General features: G+C 41.3%; 11 protein-coding genes across 11 annotated transcripts; 3 read left to right on the top strand and 8 right to left on the bottom strand.

The window, feature by feature from the left end:
• Positions 1-10: 10 nt before the first annotated feature.
• Positions 11-2,833, bottom strand: PICMEDRAFT_72040 (hypothetical protein; the record flags this gene model as incomplete). The annotated part of the gene is made up of 1 exon (XM_019164082.1): positions 11-2,833. One exon carries the CDS (start codon positions 2,831-2,833, stop codon positions 11-13), a length of 2,823 nt encoding a protein of 940 aa, XP_019019156.1.
• Positions 2,834-3,010: 177 nt separating this feature from the next.
• On the top strand, positions 3,011-4,650 carry PICMEDRAFT_15883 (hypothetical protein). Its single transcript, XM_019161004.1, has one exon. The coding sequence runs from the start codon at positions 3,079-3,081 to the stop codon at positions 4,246-4,248; it is 1,170 nt and encodes a 389-aa protein (XP_019019154.1). The 5' UTR covers positions 3,011-3,078; the 3' UTR covers positions 4,249-4,650.
• PICMEDRAFT_72038 (hypothetical protein) lies at positions 4,312-4,614 on the bottom strand (the record flags this gene model as incomplete). Its single annotated transcript, XM_019164081.1, has 1 exon — positions 4,312-4,614. The coding sequence occupies one exon, from the start codon at positions 4,612-4,614 to the stop codon at positions 4,312-4,314; it is 303 nt and encodes a 100-aa protein (XP_019019155.1).
• Positions 4,651-4,783: 133 nt separating the features above from the next.
• PICMEDRAFT_10969 (hypothetical protein) lies at positions 4,784-5,902 on the bottom strand (the record flags this gene model as incomplete). The annotated part of the gene is made up of 1 exon (XM_019159736.1): positions 4,784-5,902. The coding sequence occupies one exon, from the start codon at positions 5,900-5,902 to the stop codon at positions 4,784-4,786; it is 1,119 nt and encodes a 372-aa protein (XP_019019153.1).
• Positions 5,903-6,968: 1,066 nt separating this feature from the next.
• Positions 6,969-11,504, bottom strand: PICMEDRAFT_58357 (hypothetical protein; the record flags this gene model as incomplete). The annotated part of the gene is made up of 3 exons (XM_019163293.1): positions 6,969-9,109; positions 9,566-9,569; positions 10,881-11,504. 3 exons carry the CDS (start codon positions 11,502-11,504, stop codon positions 6,969-6,971), a joined length of 2,769 nt encoding a protein of 922 aa, XP_019019152.1.
• Positions 11,505-12,280: 776 nt separating this feature from the next.
• Positions 12,281-13,657, top strand: PICMEDRAFT_72034 (hypothetical protein; the record flags this gene model as incomplete). Its single annotated transcript, XM_019164080.1, has 1 exon — positions 12,281-13,657. One exon carries the CDS (start codon positions 12,281-12,283, stop codon positions 13,655-13,657), a length of 1,377 nt encoding a protein of 458 aa, XP_019019151.1.
• A 128-nt stretch (positions 13,658-13,785) lies between these two features.
• On the bottom strand, positions 13,786-15,282 carry PICMEDRAFT_72033 (hypothetical protein; the record flags this gene model as incomplete). The annotated part of the gene is made up of 1 exon (XM_019164079.1): positions 13,786-15,282. The coding sequence occupies one exon, from the start codon at positions 15,280-15,282 to the stop codon at positions 13,786-13,788; it is 1,497 nt and encodes a 498-aa protein (XP_019019150.1).
• A 199-nt stretch (positions 15,283-15,481) lies between these two features.
• On the top strand, positions 15,482-17,232 carry PICMEDRAFT_15879 (hypothetical protein). The gene has a single exon (XM_019161003.1). The coding sequence runs from the start codon at positions 15,529-15,531 to the stop codon at positions 16,786-16,788; it is 1,260 nt and encodes a 419-aa protein (XP_019019149.1). The 5' UTR covers positions 15,482-15,528; the 3' UTR covers positions 16,789-17,232.
• PICMEDRAFT_15878 (hypothetical protein) lies at positions 16,623-19,452 on the bottom strand. The gene has a single exon (XM_019161002.1). The coding sequence runs from the start codon at positions 19,420-19,422 to the stop codon at positions 16,825-16,827; it is 2,598 nt and encodes an 865-aa protein (XP_019019148.1). The 5' UTR covers positions 19,423-19,452; the 3' UTR covers positions 16,623-16,824.
• A 311-nt stretch (positions 19,453-19,763) lies between these two features.
• Positions 19,764-20,513, bottom strand: PICMEDRAFT_31217 (hypothetical protein; the record flags this gene model as incomplete). Its single annotated transcript, XM_019162683.1, has 1 exon — positions 19,764-20,513. One exon carries the CDS (start codon positions 20,511-20,513, stop codon positions 19,764-19,766), a length of 750 nt encoding a protein of 249 aa, XP_019019147.1.
• Positions 20,514-20,681: 168 nt separating this feature from the next.
• On the bottom strand, positions 20,682-21,909 carry PICMEDRAFT_122567 (hypothetical protein). The gene has a single exon (XM_019159904.1). The coding sequence runs from the start codon at positions 21,583-21,585 to the stop codon at positions 20,851-20,853; it is 735 nt and encodes a 244-aa protein (XP_019019146.1). The 5' UTR covers positions 21,586-21,909; the 3' UTR covers positions 20,682-20,850.

The raw sequence follows: 21,909 nt of genomic DNA, 5'->3' as shown, positions 1-21,909 counted from the left end.
TTTTACTAATCTAAACACCTAGTCTAGCCAGTTTAAATCTGCTGACCTTTTCGCTACCTTCAGGACGAACAAATTCCTTTTCCTGTTCAGTTTCTTTAAAACCCCCCTTGTATTTGTGGATCATGTTTGATCGTATTTTAGCGTAGTCAAGTGCTACTTCATTTGTGAGAGTCTCATCATTTAGCTCAATGTCGAGTTGATCATCCGGTATAGAATTGGCCTCCAAGATTTCATTCATATCATTCTCGACAATATCAGAAACAACCATTGGCCTTTCTTTGTCCGCTTCAGTAATCTTTCCATCATTATTTATTTCAGTAACTCGCTCATGCAAATGGACGCTATCTCTATCTTCCACAATTTGGTTATGTCTTTTGAAGTCTTCGAGTTCTTCAATGACCTCACCTGTCGTATGCATATCATCATCATACAATCCCAATACATAAGCTTTTGCCATAGTATCCATGTCCTCTGAGATTGATTTATAGTCGAGTGAGGGACCAACTACTTCGGTGCTTGGAGTCGCTTTGTTGGGAGAATACTTGGGAAAGAATTCATTTTGTGAGATATCATTTTGAGTAAGCGTACTGGAGCTTTTTACTTCCGTATCAGTCAATACACCGTTGTGTATTTCGTTCTGTGGAACAATGAATTCGTCTTCTGGCATATCCTCGTCATCATCAAACAAGCCCTCACTAGTCTCATGTCTCACAATTTCATAATCCTCATCGATCAATGACTGCGGATTGACAGGTAATGGATTCACCTCCTTCGGAGCTTCAATTCTTCTTGAGCCGATATCACTACCTAGTTGACTCTTAGTCGGTGATAATGATTTGAGATTTGTTTTCAGCACTTTACTCTTACTTTTAATAGGATTTTTAGTGTTACTTCTTGTCAGGATCGAATCAGCTGCATCCTGCAACTGTGCACGCGTTTCTGCTGAAATATGGGTTTCTTGGAACTTCTTGCCTATTTCTGCTACCCTTGCCAGTTTGAACTTTGACGGGCCTCTTTTTCCGGATATTTTCACCAAATCTTCTTTAATCTCTGACTCCGGCATATTTATTTTAGTAGGTATGGAGTCAAAAGTCTTGAAAACACTACTATGATGAAGTGCTTCGGAGCTAGGAGCATATTCAATAACTTGCCTCTCAACAACATCTGACATTAAAACCTCTTTTTGTGGTTCCATTGATTGATAGTCCTGATCAATTTTTTGATCCTTTTCTACTACTGTCTCCCTTGAGCGCTTGAAAAAAGAGCTTGCTAAACTTTCTTTCCTTGCTCTAAGTTCATCTTCTGCATTAGAAATCCTCAAATCATCCCATATGTCATCAACTTGCTTGACGTCAACAACGTTATTGAAACTCACAGACTTATTACTTTTCCTTGGTTTTTTTTGCTCAGAAAACGTTACATCAGCATCAGCAGTTACTTCCTTGATGACTTCTTTTGGATTCAGATCAGCAATGTCATCTTTGACTTCCTTAACAACGGCCCCTAAACGGTTGTTTTCCTCTTTGTTTCGAAGTTTCATTATCTGTTGAGCAAACATGCTTTGACCTTTTCCTCCAAACATATTGGTGAAGACACGCTTTTGTATGTCATAGTCTTCGAGTTCTTGGTAGTCATCGTAATCATCATCTTCACCATCATCACTATCCTCTTCTTCTTTCACAAAATTTTCTTTTTCGAAGTCCTCAGCCTGGCCATTATCCTCATTTTCTTCTCTATTCAACTCATCAGTTATCAGCTCTAGAGTATACAAGTCTTCTTTACTTATGGCATAGGAGGGTGAAACTTCTATGCTGTCGCTCAATGAGGACTGATCTTTTAGTGGAACATGTAATATCGCATCATTAGCATTTTCATGAACGTCATCACTGTTATCCTTTTTTGAACCATCCTCTTCTAAATATTTTGAGTCCGCTGGTGTTATTACTTCACTTATTTTAGGAATGGTAAACCCCATATCCTCAAAAAGTTCTGCTAATTGGTCATCCTCAATTTCTTTGGTTTCTTCAGATTCTGTAGATTTTTCATCATTCGTTACTTGGTTAACCTTACCATCGTTATTTGGATCCATTGGAGGAATTCTAGCTATTGAACTTTTTATGATATTCCCATCCTCATCTATTTCTTCACGGATTGTGAATGGTAGAAAATCTCCGGCTCCCGGCTTACCCTTGCCATCTGATCCAGTTCCACCAACCGAATTGGCCTTTTTAAATTCGGCTAAAACTCCTACAGGGCCTTGTGGTTTCGACCCATCAGAATCCATATCAGAAGCCATTTCAGAGATTGAGGAATTCTGCTTCTTTCTACCTAATAATGTGTTTAATTGGCTTTCTGGTGATTGGTATGGCTTAATCTCGCTACTGATGACTTCATTATCTTCGTTTAATTCCTCTCTGATTTCCATGATAGGTAAATTAGGATTCAAAGAAAGCTCTTTTTTCTCTAAAGTTTCTGGTGAAAGAATATTTTCAAGGTTTGAATTATCATCCAAACTGTCAACCGATTTAAGTGCATTGAACAAACTGACCAACTTCTCTTTCGAATTGCTTCTGGATGAGATTTCCTCTCGTATTTGACCAATTTTTCCCTCTAATTTTTCAATCTTTTCTTGAATCAAAATGAGCTCTTTATTCGACTCTTTTTTGAAAATTTCATGGGATGACTTAAGCTCCTCTTCCTCACAAGTCTTAGTTTGAAATTGTTTCAAGAGGAAAAGAACGTTAACATACTGAGAGCGTTCAAATTCGTAAAATCTTAGTATCCCAGCAAGATTTAAAAGAATCCCATCTATAATAGACAATTCTTTATCCATTCTTGTGTTGGTTTCTGAAGTTTAGGGCAAAGTTTGAGGTATATAGCTTGATCGAAAGAAGAGTAATTCATCTAAAGAGCACATCTAAGAGAAAAAATAATTTTTAAAGATTATTTTCCTTCTAGAAATTTTCGTGCTTTTCCAAGGCGACATCTTGTGCTTTAACCTTGAGTATCTCAAACTTGAAACTTTTGGGTAACAAAACATATATATACAGGCAAATAATATTTTGCGAAAAAAGTAGAATGGCACCGTATGGTCAAGTTGTTATTGGTCCACCAGGGTCAGGAAAATCTACATATTGCAATGGGATGAATCAATTTTTAAACTCAATAGGACGAAATTCACTAATAATAAATTTGGATCCAGCAAATGACCGATTACCCTATGATTGTACATTAGATATTAGAGATGTTATAACTCTAGAAGAGATCATGGACGACGAAAAGTTGGGACCAAATGGAGGATTGATCCATTGTTTAGAAATTTTCAAAGAAAGCATAGATTTTTTCATTGATAAAATACGTGAGCTAATCAAATTGAGCATGGATGGTCAATCTACATATATAATATTTGACTGTCCTGGGCAAACTGAACTTTTTACTACTACCCCTGTATTCAAATCAATCTTCCAGCAGTTGAAGACTGTACTGGACTTCCGTTTGTGCGTGGTTTCTTTAATAGATTCGATTAATTTGACTATTCCGTCTCATTGGATATCCTCTCTTTTATTGACTCTTCGCTCAATGCTACAAATGGAATTGCCTCAAATAAATGTCGTATCCAAAATTGATCTACTGAATGGATATGTCCAGAGTGATAAACTGAACAAAATTGAGCAACAAAAAAAGAATACCACCCTACGATCCAACGCAGACAGCGATCAGAAAGATGAAGATCCTGAGGGCGGATTACCATTTAAGTTACAGTACTACACAGATGTCGAAGATCTTCACTATTTGACCCCATATATAAAAAGTGAAAATAATCAAAGGTCACATGCTTGGTTCAATGAGAAGTATTCAAAATTAACAGAATCAATTGCAGATTTGGTTGAGGATTTTGGGTTATTATCATTTAGTGTTTTGGCAATAGAAGATAAAACTTCGATGATAAATTTGTTGTCGTTGATAGACAAAAGCAATGGTTACTGCTTTGGTACTAATGAACTAGGGGGGGACTCTATTTGGACAGATGCTGTGCGACAATCAAGTATGGGATTTATGGAGGATATCGACATACAGGAAAGGTGGATAGATGAAAAAGAAACTTGGGATGCTCTCGAAGAGGAAAAGCACAAAGAGTTATTGGAGTACTACCAAAAACACGAAAAACCCTTTGATGCCGAAACAGAGTGGGAAGAGGCATTAAAAGAGTGGGAACAGAACAACAAGGAAGAAACCTTGTCCCCGTGAAGATGTAGCTGTATATTCTTTTAGGCAAAAGTGTGTGAAGCTGTTAATGTACAAAATGTTTTGTCAAAAACGATCGGCTTCGTATAATAACCGATTAACCGCATCACCCGATTCACCATTGGGTGTACCCCGTAGGTCTGTAGCAACTTCCTTTATCTTTGCTTCCACCAAATGAATTAGATTCTTTGTCTCTTGTAAAAGTATTTCAGCGTTGGAATCAGAATCTGAACGTTTGTTCTTGCCATCATGTTTGTTGATGTCTTTTAGTCTTTTCTCTTTTTCTCCCACTTCTTGAATATATGTGGTTCTATCTTGCAATAGTCTTGTCAATGCTGCCACTTTTATCTCTTTATCTGTAGGCGACATTTGTTGACGCTATGGTGTGTTGTGACTGTTCAAACAAAGGTGCTTAATTTGTGGTACATAGATCATTCACCTTGAAGAAAATTAGGAGACTGCGCTGAGTTTCTTACCGTTTTTGGAACTACAAATTTGATTAAATACCCTTCAAACTAAACAATCATTACATATCTATTCATTTTTCATTTTCCATAGTAGCAGATATTTCTTCATTAGCATCTTCCATATCCATATCACTATTGGAAGGATCACTACTGCTTTTGCTACGGGAATTTTCTTCATTTTCTGGTTGGTCGGCTTCTTGAGGTTCTGACGCCACAGCCTTGTTCAAATCCTTGGCTTTCCCTTCCCCATCTCCGACCTCCCCATTGCTCAAATCTTTGATACCACTTGATAATTTGAAAACATCTAAGGAATCTGCCCATCCATACCTGTTGTTGACACTTTCAAAAGTATTATTGACATTTGCATATTGGTAAATATGTTTGTGTGCTACAGTTAAATCATTGGAAGAAGTTGATCCTTTTGTGCGAGGATAAATGAGCTCCTTTATTTGATGATAAGAAATCTTTTTACCGTTAATTTCTTCCTTTGGTACATTTTTAAACCTCGGATGTTGAATCAAAGGTTTTTGCGTTGAGGTAGAATTGAAAAATCCTCCATTTTGAGGTGGCGCAGGATAGTAAATGTTTTGTTTCCCGTTTGGTGCCATCATACCTTCCGGAGGTGCATAAATCACGTAACCTGGCGGTAGCGAGGAAACCGAATTGCTCAGTGGAGTTACTGGGGTAGCATCACCACTTTTTGCTATATCATTTGGCTGACTGAATAAGGTATTAGAGCTATTATTACCATTGATGTTGCCAGCTGCTTGATTTCGTGGAGAGGGCTGGATTTTCTCAGGACTGTATGACTCTCTTTTCACCCAATTATAAATTTTTTGGGCCCCCACTTTTTCAATCTCGAGATAAAAGCTATTGATGCATTCTATGTACGGAGTCTCTATTTGCATTTGCTTTGCTATTTTCAATATTTGAGTCAAACACAATGGAATATAAGTATCAAAATTGTTCAAAAAATTATAGATGCATAAAGGTGAATCTAAGATTTCGTTATCTGAAAATGATATATCAGCATTTGAGGCCAGTACCTTATATCGTGAATGCAGAAGATTAAACTGTTCTACCATTTGATTGAATAGTTGATCGCATTTACCCTTATCATTAATATTAGGAAACTCAGATTCACAACTATTACAAGCCAACGCCAAAATATCATGGAAACACCTCTTCATCATTAGTTGATGTGTTGGATTGTATATCTTCAATTCACCGTATATCAATGATAGTATGCTGAATGTTACGAATGATATGATTTGTTTCCATATATAGCTTTTGATTGTTGGTTTCATTCCGGTTTGGATTATATGACATGGGAAAACTCCATTGCCAAGTAGAATTTGGGTCAACTCATTCATTTTTTTCCCTGAATCACTGGTACCACTCAAACACTTCAAGGTACTATCTTTAACGTTTGATGCTGTCGAGCCTATCATTGTTGCAACTTTATTTCCAACATGGTCGAATACGTTTCGGTCATCATATATCGTAACTTTTACAATTACTTCCGATACTGCACTCAATACCGAATTATTGGGGAACCATTTCCCCAATGAATCTTCCAAGTCACTTGCATATGTAGAATCTACAAGTATAATGGTATCTTCTGTTATGATGTCTTGGATAGATTTCGATGATGCAGTAAGCTTTTCGAGATTATCTGATGAGAGTAAGACAAAATCTATCCGGTGTTTGCATTGAGCTAGTTCTGAGTTGCTACGATAAACTGATAGTGGTTTATACTCTTGATTGTTATATTTTTGAGATGTCCAGCAGACATTGTCATCTTTCGTAGTGACAGTTTTGGACTCCGCTATTAATATTTGGCACTTTCCTACTGCCAAGCGCCATGCCAGGAAGGTACATGTAGGTGAATCTCCATCTGCTTGAAAGGATGCGATTTAGATTGTTAGTAATACAGCTTTTGTTAAGGACAAAAAATCATCGTTCTTTTTCACGTACAACATAGAACTGTGAATGGTGTGGACATTCTGCCATCCGAATGCTACTTGAGTCAGTAAGGTAGACGCAGAACCACGTTTGAAGCAGCAAGAATCAAGCATGGAGCTCAGAGATAAGGAAAAAAACAGCAGGGAAGGACATTCACCAGAGGGGGCAAATAAAAAAGGAAACTCGAAAGGGAGTTGATAAGTGGCTCAGCGGATAGTGTCTCGCAAAGTTCCCACTTTTACGGACGCCTTAATGTACAAACTATTTACAGGTATATATATACTACGCTAATTAAAATCTATATTTACTTTTATCTTTTAGCTTCTCTGTCTCTTTCGGTTTGGTTAAAAACTCGTAGGCATCAATCTTAGCCATACGTACCACATCCTCGTCGAGATCCTCGTTTTCGGATTCAAGAGCCTCCTTATAATCTTTCGAGATTTTGCGCTTAAGTCGAGTGGCATCTTTCTTCTTCTTCTTTCTGAGGTTTTCTCTTTTTTCCTCAATTCTTTCGAAGTAGAATGTATTTTCTTTTCGAGACTGGTTTGCAGACTTATAACCCAGGGCCCAAAGATCGCCCATTTCAGATTTCCTAGCATCATGGTACTCTTGCTTTCCAACAGATTTGGAAACGTGCCACTTTTCTAGATGTCCTGATGGGGCACACAAATCCATTATAACATAACCTTTCTTCTTCATTGGAGCTGAGAGTATTCTAGGGTATTCTCCTCTGTTTTGTGCTCTGTATCCTATTTCTCTTTTTTCAAAGCCATCTTCTGCTCTTTTCACTCTCTCCTTTTCCAAGCTGGGACCGTCTTCTACTGATCTTTCTGTAATAAGATATGAGTAGCTTGCAGTCTCATAATCATTACCATTTTCTCTGCCCCTTCCAGCTCTTGCTAAACTGCTTATGCCTACACCACTATTTGCAGCTGTCCATTTCACAGCCAACTTTTTTCCTCTCTTTAACTCTAAAAGGTAATTTGGCCTATGGACAGATACGTTATAGCTGCAAAATTTTAGCTTTTTACCGATCTGTCCATATAAGTAGACCTGTGGATCAAAAAATTGTAAAGGGCATTTGCCATGATGTGAGCACGGTGCAATAATAGACATATCTATCGGTTCATCTAGAGCATCTAGCCCTTCAGCAATTTCTTCATCTTCAACAACCTCAAAGTTTTTCAATAACTCAGGCTCAAGATTTTTCATTGCAAGTGCTTTTTCTTCAGGCGATAATTTAGACAATCTAAGCTGTTCTTTGGCGGACATCTTTTTTGCTGAGCTTTTGAATGGCCTTGGATATTTCTGCAGCTCATCTGGAAAATTTTCTGGTCTTAAGATAACTTGCCTTGCTCTGGCTATAATCTCTGATCCTAATGGTGTCCCTCTCTCGATCAATACCAAATGTCCACCTGGATTTAAACGCCTCACGTACTCCTCCAAGAGGGAATCAACTTCAAATGGGAAATACTCCATGGATTTTAAAAGTTGGTGGGAAACTACTATAAGATCGTATTTGATATCCTTTGGACGGAGCCTGTCGAGCAAAACAGTTTTCACTTTCAACGACTTCGTTTTGACCTTACCAACAAATACTTCTTCTTCTCCATATTCATTTAGCGGCCCATTAGAATTATTGATATTTATGCTCTCTTTTAAAGGCTCTTCTTTCTCTGCATTCTCTCCACTGTCTTCTTGGAATTCTTCCAATTCTTTCTCTCTAGAAAAATTCTCATTGATTTGCCTGCTCAACAAGAGTTTGGCTCTCCTTGCCATGTGGAAGTTTCCATAGACGACAGAATCTTTTCTCTCAGGGTTCCAAGTATCCCCCATTATTTCATTAAATGCCAACATGGAGACAGACGGACCTACCCCAATATCCAAGACGCTATTAATCTTACTCGTCTTTTCTTTTCCTAACCTCTTCACATACTCATCTAAAACTTGGTAAGATACAGCATAATCCTGCGCAAAAGAGGCAGCAATAGATACATCAGCATCCAGCTCTGATTTACATTCCTGTCTTAATCCCGACTCATTTATGCTAGTATACCATTGCACAACATGTTCCTTGAATGCTTTCGGCTCATATTGGAATAAAAGATTATTCTGAATCACATCAGCCAAAGCATCGGGAATCCTTATTTGTTTTTGATTAACACGGCCCCACAAAGTCTCGCTATCAAGCCTAGCTTCCTTGGAAGTGGCCGCATTTAGCAACTGTCCTGTTTGTGGATCACGGTACCTAGGGTCGACACCTTCCAGCGCTTCCTCGGAGGTAATGACTCTACTATTGTGTAATGGATCTCTGTCATGATGCACTTCTTCAACCAGCTGGCCAAAGACCTCTCCAGTTGATCTGTAAGCATATTTCAGTTGTGTAGCATCCTCAGATATAGGATTGGTATTTGGGTATATGAAATCAGGATCTTCAATGGTTATTTTTGGACGGGGAGACGTCGAGTTAAATCTAACAAATTTCAGCCCTACCTGTGGCTTGCTAAACCGCCTGTATGACATGAGACTCAACATTAGTAAAAAATGTTTATAAGACTTACAGAAGGGAATCAAATTTATGACTTATCTTTTGCTTTCTATTGGATCTTAATAGAAAGAAAAAAAAGTGAAGGCAAATAATCAAATTTTTCAAGATGAAGAATCATGCTGCGCACAGCCTTCAAATGAAAGATAATGTGTTATGCCAGTGTTTATATCATTACTTACAACAATTTACCATTACATCAGCAACTGAAACACTGTAGCATGGAACAGTCCAGCAATGCCAACAAAGATGATTTTGAATGGATACATAAAATAAAATTCTTGAAGAAGAAAACAAAATTCAGTGGGGAAGGCAATCTCAATATGAATTCAGGGATCGCTACACAGCTGAATGCAAGATCTGCGTTGGAAAATAATACTGAAGAGGGAACAGAAGACGAGCATAAGAAAAGCAAAAGGTTGAAGTTCAAAAGTCCCCTAAGTGATCGTGTCGGAGAAGTGGCTCGGAAGGAAAAGACAAATGTAAGATTTGAGGTGACCTCGGAGGATCTGCAATCAAAAGTAAACCCAAAAATGAGAAGGGAAGTCGAAAATTGCAAGCCCACAAGACGACCCTTGCAAGTTTTTGAGTATGGAAGCAATTCTACCGGATATAAGTTTATTGCATTTGATGAGAAGGAGATACCAGCGCCAAAACCTAATTTTATAAAAAATGAAAGTGAAAATTATAGTGATGAGAGTACTTTTCCTGATGACGATGATGACTCCATCGATAGCAGTGAACTAAACCAAAGACCTCCGCCTTCAACTTACAAATTTGATGATTATTTGGATTTGTGGGAAGAAATAGAAGCTGGAGTTGAGACTGGGAGCTTTCCCATACCTGTGCAATCCAATTCGATAAATGATTTGGGTAGAACCAACGTTCTAAATTTTCTCAAAAAGAAAGCCATTATAAGACAAGAGAGAATACGATGGCATCCGGATCGAATGAGAACAATTCTTTCCCGGTGTCAGATGTGGAACAGTAGCGTAGAAAAAGATGTAACTCTTGTGTTCCAGATAGTTAATGATACTTATGAAAGTGTGTAAACTTTACTCCTGTGTACGTATGTAAGAAATATTTTCAATTCCGAAACATTGAAAAAAAACGCCTTGTGTGGACATTTAGTTTGCAGACTCAGTTGGAGTAGGAGCAGCACTATCAATTTTCGGCGTTTCTGCCTCTTGATCAACGGTCGTTATCACCTCTGTAACTTCGACTTCAGCTGTAGATTCCGGATTACTCCCGGTTCCTTTCCCATCTAGTTTGCTCATGCCTTCAATTTCCCGTCCCAGTTCTTCTTCGTCCTCAAGCTCTTCTTTCTCTAACGCCTCTTCATCGGCTGCTTCGAGTTCCTCAAGGTCTTCTTCCCTTTCTTCTGTCTTCCTTTCTTCATCTGACTCTTTCAGCTTCTGTCTTTTAATTTCGGGTATATCGTCATCATTTATTGTATTCTGCCTTTTAGCTGTTTCAAGCTCAACATCACTCGTCTTGTTTGAATTGACGTCGCTTCCTCTTACAACTTCTTCTTCTGCTTCCTCTACCTCTTCGGCCTCCTCTGCTTCTTCAACATCCTCCGCTTCTTCAACTTCTTCATCTTCTCCGTCTTCTTCTTCTTCCACATCGTCTTCCTCTCCGTCTTCTTCCTCTTCCACTTCGTCGTCCTCTCCGTCTTCTTCTTCTTCTTCCTCAACTTCTTCCTCATCTGCATCCTCTTCATCCTCATCCTCGTTGGCGCCCATATCAATGACAGCTTCACCGTTTTCGTCTTCTCCCTCGCCTTGTTCTGGTGGGTATTCGTCCATCTCACCTTCATTGTCCCAAACAATGTTGAACCTCGTCACTCTGGGTTTTTCAGCCAAAATGTTCCTCACGATATGGTCAACTTGAACCTTTGTCGGGGGATTCTCCCTCAATTCTTCGGAATCATACTCATTATTGACATAGTATCCAACACGGACAAACTCTCGCTCCTTGTATGAACAGCTCAATAAGATGACCGTAACACTAACCAACTCACTCGCTGGAATTAGTTCCGGGGACGGAGCATCGGCCGTCAGTATGAACTTATTTATTCCTACAGGAATTGGACCAACTAAAATCGAGTCAAGCTCTTGATCGTGCTCTAGCGACCTCGAAGAGCCCACGTATGTGAGTTTCCACTCTAGATCGTCCTTCAACTGTTCCAAGCATTCAAAGGTAATTTCGAATTCGTATGGATCAGTAAACTTGGCAGGATTGTTCAGTACCTTAATCCCCAGTAAAGAAACTATTGACATCTTTTTTCGTGTACTATTATCTGTGAATATCTTCTACTAACGATGTACTACCTGCCTATCATCAATACTCATCAAAGCTTTATTGCATCGTAATTTACTCAAACGCCAAAGTTTCGGCATTTTCAAGTCGAAGGAATTTATAATACGCGTCATTCCCAGAGGTTGAAAAAGATCAAAAACGAAAATTAAAAAACTCTCGCTTACGTAACCAGACATCTTCGGACCATTTTCAGCCCTGTGTTGTTGTTTCTCCTAAACAGGAAGTCTTATTGCAAGCTTTTTGGCAGCTACTGCATTGGGATGTTTCATTAACACTCTGCTGCAGGTTTTCCTTGGCTGGTTGTTGTTTTTCAGGACGTAAACAGAAACAAAGGAGCTGTGTCTGTCCGATGAAACACTCTTTCTGGTCGGGGCGTAATGGAAGTATTGCTGGAATAGAGCCTACCTAGACTTTGTTCTTTCATTCTTCTTCTCTCTTGTAAATACTCAAAAAGTGACAAGTTATCGGAAAAGCACCTTCTTCTCTTCTTCTTTTCGGCAAACCCAACGTCATTGCAAAAGAACAAAAGTAACAAGTCACATCACCAACTTCTCAGATCTGCAGAAGAATTTAGACTTTCTCAGATACAATTATTTTTTTCTCCTCACTGGTTGCGATTGATCAGACCTACTTTAAGTTTCACTAATTTAGTATTATATCCGGACTCCTTAGTCTCATCTCGAAAAAGTTTCAATTTATTTTGGAGAAGAAACCACTCCTTTTATATCACCTTGGGATGGCGTCAATTTTACCCTATCTACCACAGAAAGTTCCGCAACCTCAGAAGACGTACCCACAAGTTAACACATCGTACATTTTCAACCCAGCGTCGGCGTCTTCTGTGTCGTCCTCTTCATCCTTGCCTTCTTCACATCTGCCACTAAAGGCGAGCTTAGCTTCGAGTAAGGCTTCCAACCCTTGTTCAATGGATAGTCAACCATATTTGCCACAATCGAAATTTCGTTCGCCATCGTCAGACACCTCGTCGATGAACCAGATCTTCAAGTCTCTGTTTGGCTCAGAAGTGACAGAGTGGCCTTATTCAGAGGATACTCTTCAAAGAGCAATTCACCTGCGGATCTCCCAAGAAAAAACAAAACAGGAGTACTACAGGGTGGAAAGATTGAACAGGGTTATCGAATTGATGAAGTTAGCTGCGATTGCAAAAGTCCCCGGTCACCTAATACCATGTCTGTTTGAGTCCCATGACTCAGCACCAACCCAGAAGAATAGTTTTCATGAAAGACCGATGTCCCCTCCCACTTCTTCGGCATCCCCTGTTTCTCCCTCTCCTTCTCCCTCCCCTGTGAAGGCTTCTCGCTATAAACATGCAAGAGGTCATACAATCTCAAAGATGACAGACCTCAGGCAGGAGACTGACAGGGGGTTTTTTGGCGGCAGTAGAGAACAAAACCGGAGAGCAGAAGATAGCCAGAGCTCAACAAATAGTAACTCAATGAGAAATTTCAGGTTTGGACTGGGGTCTGCTTATAAAGGAAGCTCATCTTCGCCTTCTCAGCTTCAAAGAAAAAGAACTACCTTACCGCCGAAGCATCAGCTTTCTCCTTCCAGAATCGGAGCACATGCTATATCTTCACTTCACACACGTGGTGGTAGAAATGTCTCTGTCGACTTGCAGAGCCTCCGTCATGGCTCATCTCATAATAGAACACTGTCTTTACCGGCGTCAGTATCTATCCCAGAAACCGAATCAGTAGAATTTGGTTCCAGCGGTCATGCAGTTGAGAGCAAAGGAAACAGTTTCAAAGAGATAACTATACCATATCTCACCCCAAAAAAAGATTACCATGCTGCGCATGATTCTGGCCTTATTATGGATGGGGGCAGAGCCACTGACAGTGAAGAAGAGCAAGATGTTGAAAAATTATTAGATTGCTCAGATCAAGCTAACAGCTCTTTTTTAAAGCGGAGAAAGCTGGTGAATGGTTCTCCACTAAAAAATATGACCTTGATCACAGATGAAACAGAAAATACGACGATCACTGAAAATGATGGAAATGGTTCTATAGTCGATTTGTCAATTGCCAACACGTCCACATTCAGCTGCTCAAGTCCCATCAGGCCTAGCAGAATTGAGTCCCAAACTTCCTAATCGTACCCTCTCGCATTTTGTATCTTTTCAGAAACATTTTTAGCTTTCAGTGTCTCAAGTTATAAGATAATATAATATACTACGTACCTCCTATAATTTACACCTTCGACTGATCTACATACATCAGCCTAATCCTGAGAAGCTAGGTATGCTTCATCGGCTAAGTCCTCCACATCTATCAAGTTCAAAAACGAGAATTCTTCTTCTTCAGCTTCACCAGCTTCATCGCTATTACTTGCAGCTTCATCCCTGATTATCTTCTCAAAAACAATGTCATTTTTTGTGACCTTTTCTAGCGCTTTTCTTGATGCATGAGCAAGGTTTCTTAAAACAATGTCATTACAGCCATCATCCCTTAACACCCAAGCACATAAGTCATCCATTAAGATTTTGCAATAAACGTAGTAAATGTCATGCTTTCTGAACAACTCCCTGGCGGCCAGTAATTCTTTGAGCACAGCTCTCTTTCCACATCTTAAGATCCAATAAACATCCATCCAAGTCTTTTTGATCAAATCATAATGGCGATAAAGTGGGTAATCCAATGCACGTCGAGACATTGTTAATATAATTATACGGATCATGTTTTTTTCCGTCTGGTTATTACTTTGTATCAATTGGGAATCAAGGCAACTAATTTGAGGTGACAATTTTCCGATTGTCCAAGCTGATTCGATGGTTGTTTCCCCTTGAAAAGATCTAGCTTCATAGCTGTAAGAAAATAAAATGCATAGCACTGTATAGTATAACGGGCGAGGATCGTCAATGAGGTAAGACTTGCGGGGTAAATCGTTCATTAGATCCTGTTCCTTCTGACTGAACTCTATTTTAACATTGCTTTTAGATTCATTTTCATGAAAAAGTTTTGCATAGGGGCATATGAACTGCAAAGCACTTTTTATACCGTCATTTTCATCAGATAAATACCTAGCAGTAATGTAATCATTAGCATAATATTCCATATCAAATTTTATGTTTTCCTTGATTAGTCTTTCCATGATCCGGTCATCAGGCTGTAAGTGATCTGGATCGGAAAGTTCGTTGATATCATTCCCATTTGCAACTGATGGCGTGAGATACTCAGAGTATTGGTTGTCAAATCCATATTTAACACCTGCTTTCAAGTCGGTTAGCGGAGGAGGCATTACTTGTGGTATTTCCCAATCGTAATCCAAAGCCTCTTGCGCTAGTTGCGAAAACTGAGTTGAGCCTTGTTTTGCATTCTCGTTGTCATTTATTATCCCATTGGACACGTCTACCTCTTGAATCAATGAAGTTGGTTTTTCTTTGATGCGTGGATCATTGGAAGTATTTGATGGTTCGTTCAACCTAGCCAAGAGTTTTGCCCCGAGGTCTAAATCTGGAAAATTCTCACCTTTGTTTAGTTTGGGTAAACGTATATTGATGCATTCCTCTTTAGAATCGAACTTTGAGGTAGCATCTTCATTTTCTATCAATGATTTTGGAAATCTCAAACGCAAATAATATGGTGGTAATGAAAACACAAAAACATTATCGTTTATTACCATTTCGATGGCTGCGGCGGAAAATCTTATGTTGGAGATATGTATCTTAAGGTACACGAATTCATCATCTTGATCTAGTTCAAATCTTGGGGTAAGCATTTGAATGCTTGGGTAATTACCACTATTTTTCAAAAGAAAATCTACTCTTTTTGAATTAAAGCTATAACAGATAAAGCTCGGAGGTACATGAATTATTCATACAACCTAAAATTTTTCGTGCGTATCGAAAAATGAAAATACAAAAAATATAGCTGTTATTTTTTTTCAAGAATAATCGTATTGTTGTATACGGGGAAGCATTGATTTCTTGCTGTATCTCTTGCCTAACACATTATAAAGGACAATATGACAGAAGTTGGTCCAAAACCAAGAAGAAGCAGATTTGGCGGTGCAAAGAGCACAAGTACTTCACAAAATGAAAAGTCTACAGAAACATCAGCTGTAGTCCGGACTAGAAAATCTAGGGTTATTTCAAGATTAGTCAATCAAATCCCAGATGAAATAATAAACAACGAGCAGTTGAATGAAGCTATGAAACTTCTACCGTCTAACTATAATTTTGAGATACATAAAACAGTTTTCAATATCAAACAGAGAAATGCTAAAAGAGTTTGTCTTCAGATGCCGGAAGGTTTGTTGATTTATGCACCGATTATTGCTGATATACTAGGTGAATTTTGCTCATGTGAAACATTAATCATGGGAGATGTCAGTTACGGCGCATGTTGTATTGATGATTATACTGCTAGAGCTCTCGATTGTGATTTCATTGTTCATTATGCGCATTCATGTTTGGTACCGATAGATGTGACACTTATCAAAGTGTTGTACGTTTTCGTTACCATTGCTATTGATGAAACACATCTGATTAATACGATAAGATTGAATTTTGATCAGGGGGCAAGAATAGCTATGTTTGGAACCATTCAGTTCAACCCCTCCATTCATAGTGTTCGTGCAAAACTTGCTGATGGTTCAACCGACAAACTAATATATTGCTATACCCCTCAAATCAAACCTCTCTCTAAAGGTGAAGTATTAGGATGCACCAGTGCATATTTAGAGCCGGAACAATTTGATGCAATGATATATGTTGGTGATGGTCGATTTCATTTAGAATCTGCAATGATTCACAATCCAAAGATACCAGCATTCCGATATGACCCATATTCAAGAAAATTTACAAGAGAAGGTTACGACAAGAAGCAGATGGTTGAAGTTCGTCAAGATGCTGTCAACGTTGCCAAAGATGCCAAAAAATTTGGTATTATCTTAGGAGCATTAGGAAGACAGGGCAACAATTCAACGGTGGAAAAGATGGAACAAAAACTCAAAGAAAATGGTAAAACAGTAGTTCGAATAATTTTGAGTGAAATTTTTCCTCAAAAGGTAGCTATGTTCGATGATATTGATGCATTTGTGCAAGTTGCTTGTCCCCGATTGAGTATTGATTGGGGGTATGCTTTTAGCAAACCTTTACTCACTCCTTATGAAGCTATGGTGTTGATGAATGAGGATAAGCAGTTTGATGAGGACTTTTATCCGATGGATTACTACGAGAGTAAAGGTTACGGGAGAGGTCAGAAACCAGATCGTGGTCTCTAGCTATCATAGTTACACGAAGTCTATAAATCTATGTATCTAGTTGAAATGCTGGTGCTCTTGATAGTATTCTTCTATACCAAGCAAAGTGGCAATGGTCATTTCATCCCACTGAAACACCTTTATTTTGTTATCATCTCTATCCCTGAGATATTGGTTGACAATCAGACAAAGTTTTCTGTAAAACTTAATGAAATTCATTGCCGAATCAAAAAAAACTTTGTTATAGATTGATGGGGACATCAAACCATTCAACTCATTCTGATTTATATAGCTCGATAAGAAAACTTCCATCTTTTGATTTGCTGTTTGAAAGGTTTCAACACTAAAAAGCTTGTTTTCTAATATAGGCTCATAAAATGAAACATCAAAAAATTCATCATCTAATTTGAAGATCATGTTAACCAAGTTGTAGATATCAAATAAACCTGAACTCTTAAGTAATCCTGTAAATTCCAAGTTGATCAAAATATCTGTATCCTTTTCAATCAGTGAATTCAGATAATCAGCTTTTGAAGATAGAGAGGAATTAATCTCAACTTTATTATACATATAATCGACGCAGTTCAACACCCAGATAAGTTTATCCTTCTCAGGTGCTTTAAGCTTATTATGTATTGATTTCAGCAATTCCACGGGTTTATTAATTAGCAACTCGAGCAATTCGTTCCACTGTTTATCATTTAATCCTACAATATGTTCATTTGTATCATCAAAGGTTTTGTTGGAGTTATAGCCTTCAAACATATCGTCAATGAAGGCGAACCAATCAACAACCCAGTCGGGTAGTACAGCTCCATCCTCCGTGGTGTTCAAACCCTCTTCCGCGGCCTCTACTTCCAAAGTTTTCAATTTGAGTTTGATCAAGAAGAATATACGTTCTTGTGTTTCTATTTCGAGCTCTTTCATTGTAGCCATTGTACCATCGTTCATGGCCTTTTGTTCTGGGTTCAGTAACTTGGTAAACATCCCAGAATATAATTCCAACAAATCATAGGAGTTTACAAGAGTAGGCAATTTTGCCTCTTGCCTTAAAACACTTTCAACTGCACCTTTCAGAGGCTTATTCAAGCCCGATATTATCCTCATGACAACACTTCCAACCATATTTTCTAACTCACTATTTTCATCTCTGGATATGAAATCAAACGTTAAAAAAGAACGGGAGTTCTCCATCTCATTTACGAGTAAGCTGTGTATGTATGCCAAGGAGTCGGACATAAATCTTATTGTATCATATGATGATAAGAAAAGTCTTGATTGGTTTTTATTGGTGCTTGCTTTGGAGTATGCTGTTTTTTGGTTCGAAGTCGACACTTCCTCAGAATAGCCTTTCAATTGGTTGATGAACTCGTTTGCAATGAGACGGCTCCGAGATTCTACCATGTCTGACATAATCGAGTCAAAGGCACTCCTGTTATTTTGCCATATATAGACCAAGCATTTGTGGAAAGTGGAGAGGCTGATTTTTTTGGAAATGTTAAGATTGAGGTTACTGCCGGAGTAAACGTAATCGATATTGTTCTGTACGTAAGAGGTGATTCTCTCGTTGACAGAAACAAGTAAATCGCTCATTTGCTTCAGGATCTTCATACCTAATTTTTCATTTTCCATGCCTAGCAACACATCACAATTATTCTGAATGCTTCTTATTTTATCGATTGCGTTGAAAAAATCGACTCCCGTTGTAGCATCGTTTAAGTCCGCAAATCTGATCAAATGCTCTTCGTATTGGGTTACTGTGAAGGTGGACTTGAAGGCTAGAAGGATGTTTTTCTTCAAGTCGACGACTTTCTTTTGTTTGTCAAGAGATGTGATTTCTTGTCTCAAGTCTTGTAGACTATTTACGGAAGTATTTATCGAGGAGTAGAGGTCATTGTACTCCTTTGTGAACGTTTCGAGGTTCGGACGAACTGACTCAATCGACCTGACTATTTTCTGAAAGGTGCGTAGCTGTGATGCATATTGATGGAGCAAGTCTTCTTCTATCAATCCTCTCAAATTTCTACGGGCCAAATTCCCCGTTTGGCCAGTGGAAGTCAAGTTTTTCAAGTTTTCAAAATGGGAAACTGCTCCAAAGGTTCCCGACTGCTTCTTTGTGTCCGAGTTATCCCCGTTTTCAAGGGATAGTTCATATTCTATTCTTCGTTCTAGTATGCTCAAAGAATGTCTGGTGGAGGTATCGTATCCGTCCGAGCTTTCCAAGACCTTGGTTAACTTCTCCACTAAAGATTTTCCGTCGAATCCGGAGTTGTATAGAAATATGTCAGTGAGGTCGTCGTTGTCGATTGATGTTTTGCTGTTGGGATGGTACGATCCATTTGTGGAGGCGTCCTGGAGAGGATTGTAATCAAAGCCTAATGAGTCCAAGAGGTCTATTGATGCCCTTGCCCTTTTGAGGCATTGTGCGTTGTATGACAGGTTGCTGCCATTTTTTGTTTCAAAGCTGTCTGCTCCGCTCTTTGCTGCGCCCTTGGCGATATCCAGGAGTGAGAGCGATTGGAGTTTCTTGGAGAAGTCGGAGGTCGAGAGAGAGCGCAACGTGAGAGAGACGCCTGAGGCTGGGTGATCCGGGGAGTCTACCTTTTTCTGGCTAGACCCGTTGCCAAAAGTCTCCAGATCGTACACAAAGTCCATGTTTGGTCGCTCACCTGCACCTATCGGGCTGGGGGTGACTGACTTTGGGCGGATACCCTGGTGAAAAGAACACGACCAATCTGAGAGATTCGACAAAAACATGTCGCAATCATTGACCGACGGGATCGAGGAGCTGGTTTGTTTACGTAAGCTGGGGCTGTTGCCGGGGGTGAGGTGGAAGCAGGGGCTCACCATTTTGGCGATAGCAGACACGGCAATAGAGCTGTAACGTGAAACGGATGGTGAAGCATGGACATCATTGTTCAAGATAGGGTTAAAAAAAACGAAAACATTTACACAGTGTGAAAAAAGGTATACAGAGGTGGGGAGGGGAGACTGGCTCATGCGGATGGGGCGGTGAAGCCGTTGTTGGCGTACAAGTTCTGGCCAGTCATCCACTTGCCGTCCTTGACGATGAACTTGATGATTGGAACAATATCCTGGACCTCTGTGAGTCTGCCGTTGACGGCCTGGGTCTTGAAAAACTCGATTCTCTGGTCGTTTTCCTGGCCGTACAAGAAGGGGGTGTCCATGGGGCCTGGGGAGATGCAGTTGTAGGTGATCTTCTTCTTGGTGTCCTTGGACGCGGTCTTGGTCAGCCAGTACACGGCGGACTTGGCGGCCTGGTAGACGGAGTAGCCGTCGGTGTAGGCGCCCAAGAGGGAGGTGGTGAGCATCACGACCGAGCCGTCCTGCGCGAGCTTTCTCTCGGCCTCTCTCAAGAAGAGGAACGAGGCGGTGACGTTGACGGAAATCATCTTGTTGTACTCGTCGAGCGAGATGTCTGCCAAGCTCTTTCTCAACACCATGCCGACGTTGTTGATGGCGAAGTCGACCTTGCCGAAGGACTTGATGCCGAGGTCAAACAACCCCGAGGTCGCGTCCTCCGTGGAGAGGTCGCCCTGGTAGGTGGCGGTCGTGACGCCGTACTTCTTGGCGAGCTCGTCTGCCAACTTCTTGGTTTCCGCTGCCGACGACGACGAGTGGTAGTGGAGCAAGAGGTCCGAGCCCTCCTTGGCGAAGGCCTCTGCTGTCTGCTTGCCGAGGTTCTTGTTGGCGCCTGTGATGATCGTTGCTTTGCCGCTGAACATTGTAGTGGTGTGTGGGTGGGTGTGTAGTATGCTTGATTGCTTGATTGCTTAATCGCTTGCTTACATAACTCAGACTCAGACTCTCTATACCACTATAGATCGGCCTCCCCAGACATGCTGCTGCCAAAGCCGCTGCCCCTTATATACCGGACCTGCAGCAGAAATTCCGGGCTCGGACCTGGGCCCCGCGGTCGTGTCGCGGCACAATTCTTCCCGGAAATAAAGGCGGGAACGGCTCCCTGCGCCTACTGCCTGGGCGTGGTGGTGCACGGACCTGGCGAGCTAGGCCCCGAGGTCGTGCGCAGGCACAATTTGCGCCGGAAACAGGGTCGGCCCTTCACGAGAAGCTGCAGCGAAGGGCGAGAAGAGTCTTTCTGTCGAAGTCGCAGGGGCCCAGCGCCGCGGGGCCAAGGAGGCTCTGCAGCGGCGGGAGCACGGGGCACGGCGGCTGGCTGCGCAGCGGGCTCAGCGGGGACGCCGGGGACGGCGGAGATGGTGGAGGAGACGTGGAGAGCCGCTTGGCCGGGCTGGCGGAGTCGACCGAAAGCGCCCGCTTCCTGCCGGTGCCGGCGGCGGTGGTGGGCCGTGGCGGCTCGGCGGGGTCGGCGGCCGCAGCGTCCACGGCGGCAGCGAGGGCCCGGAAACGCGGGTCCAGGGAGGGCCTCTGGCAGCGGGCGAGACGGGCGGGGTCTGCGGCGAGGTCGCTCTCGGCGTAGCCCACGACATGGAACTTGTCGCCGCTACCCGCACAGTAGCTAAACGACTGCTTGATGAGGCCGCCGTGCTTCTCGTCCACAACGTGGCAGGAGGTTTGCGACCTTGGCGGTTGCATCTCGCGGTAGGAGAGAAACACGCCGGACACGCGTGACGCAGACCACTTGCGGCCGTCGGTCCAGCGGCGGATGTTGGAGCCCTGCTCCCGCCAGACAAAGACTGCGCCGGCCCGGATCGAGGTCTGGCGCTCGTAGGACGAGAAGCGCTGGGTGACGAGCGGCACGAGCCTCTGCTTGGCTGCCTCGATGAGAAAGAGGGCGTCCCGCTTGGTGCACAGTATTCCGTTGTACGACTCCATCGGGTGAGGTTGCTGGTGTGGTGGCGGAGAAAGGTCGGACAGGCGTCTGTGGCAGCAGCAGCTACAGCAGCAGCAGATACAGCAGCAGCTACAGGGAGGGCATCGGCAGGCTCTTATAGTGCTGGTCCGGCAGCAGGTACGAGCAATTAAAGCACACACCACCCGGGCTCTAATTTGCTCAGCGTGCACTCCGGAGTGTCGATGGTCAAATAAGCTTAAAGGGAAAAAAGTACAAATTTGCTCGCGGCACAGCAGAAGACACCTGCCCCATTCGGCAGCCAGCGCCTGCTATCTTGGCACCCTTCTGGACACGGCGTGGCCAGG

The sequence above is a fragment of the Pichia membranifaciens genome, assembly GCF_001661235.1.
Source record: "Pichia membranifaciens NRRL Y-2026 unplaced genomic scaffold PICMEscaffold_2, whole genome shotgun sequence".
NCBI lineage: Eukaryota > Fungi > Ascomycota > Pichiomycetes > Pichiales > Pichiaceae > Pichia > Pichia membranifaciens.
The sequence above is the reverse complement of the archived record's forward strand: the minus strand, read 5'-3'. Positions and strand labels throughout refer to the sequence as shown.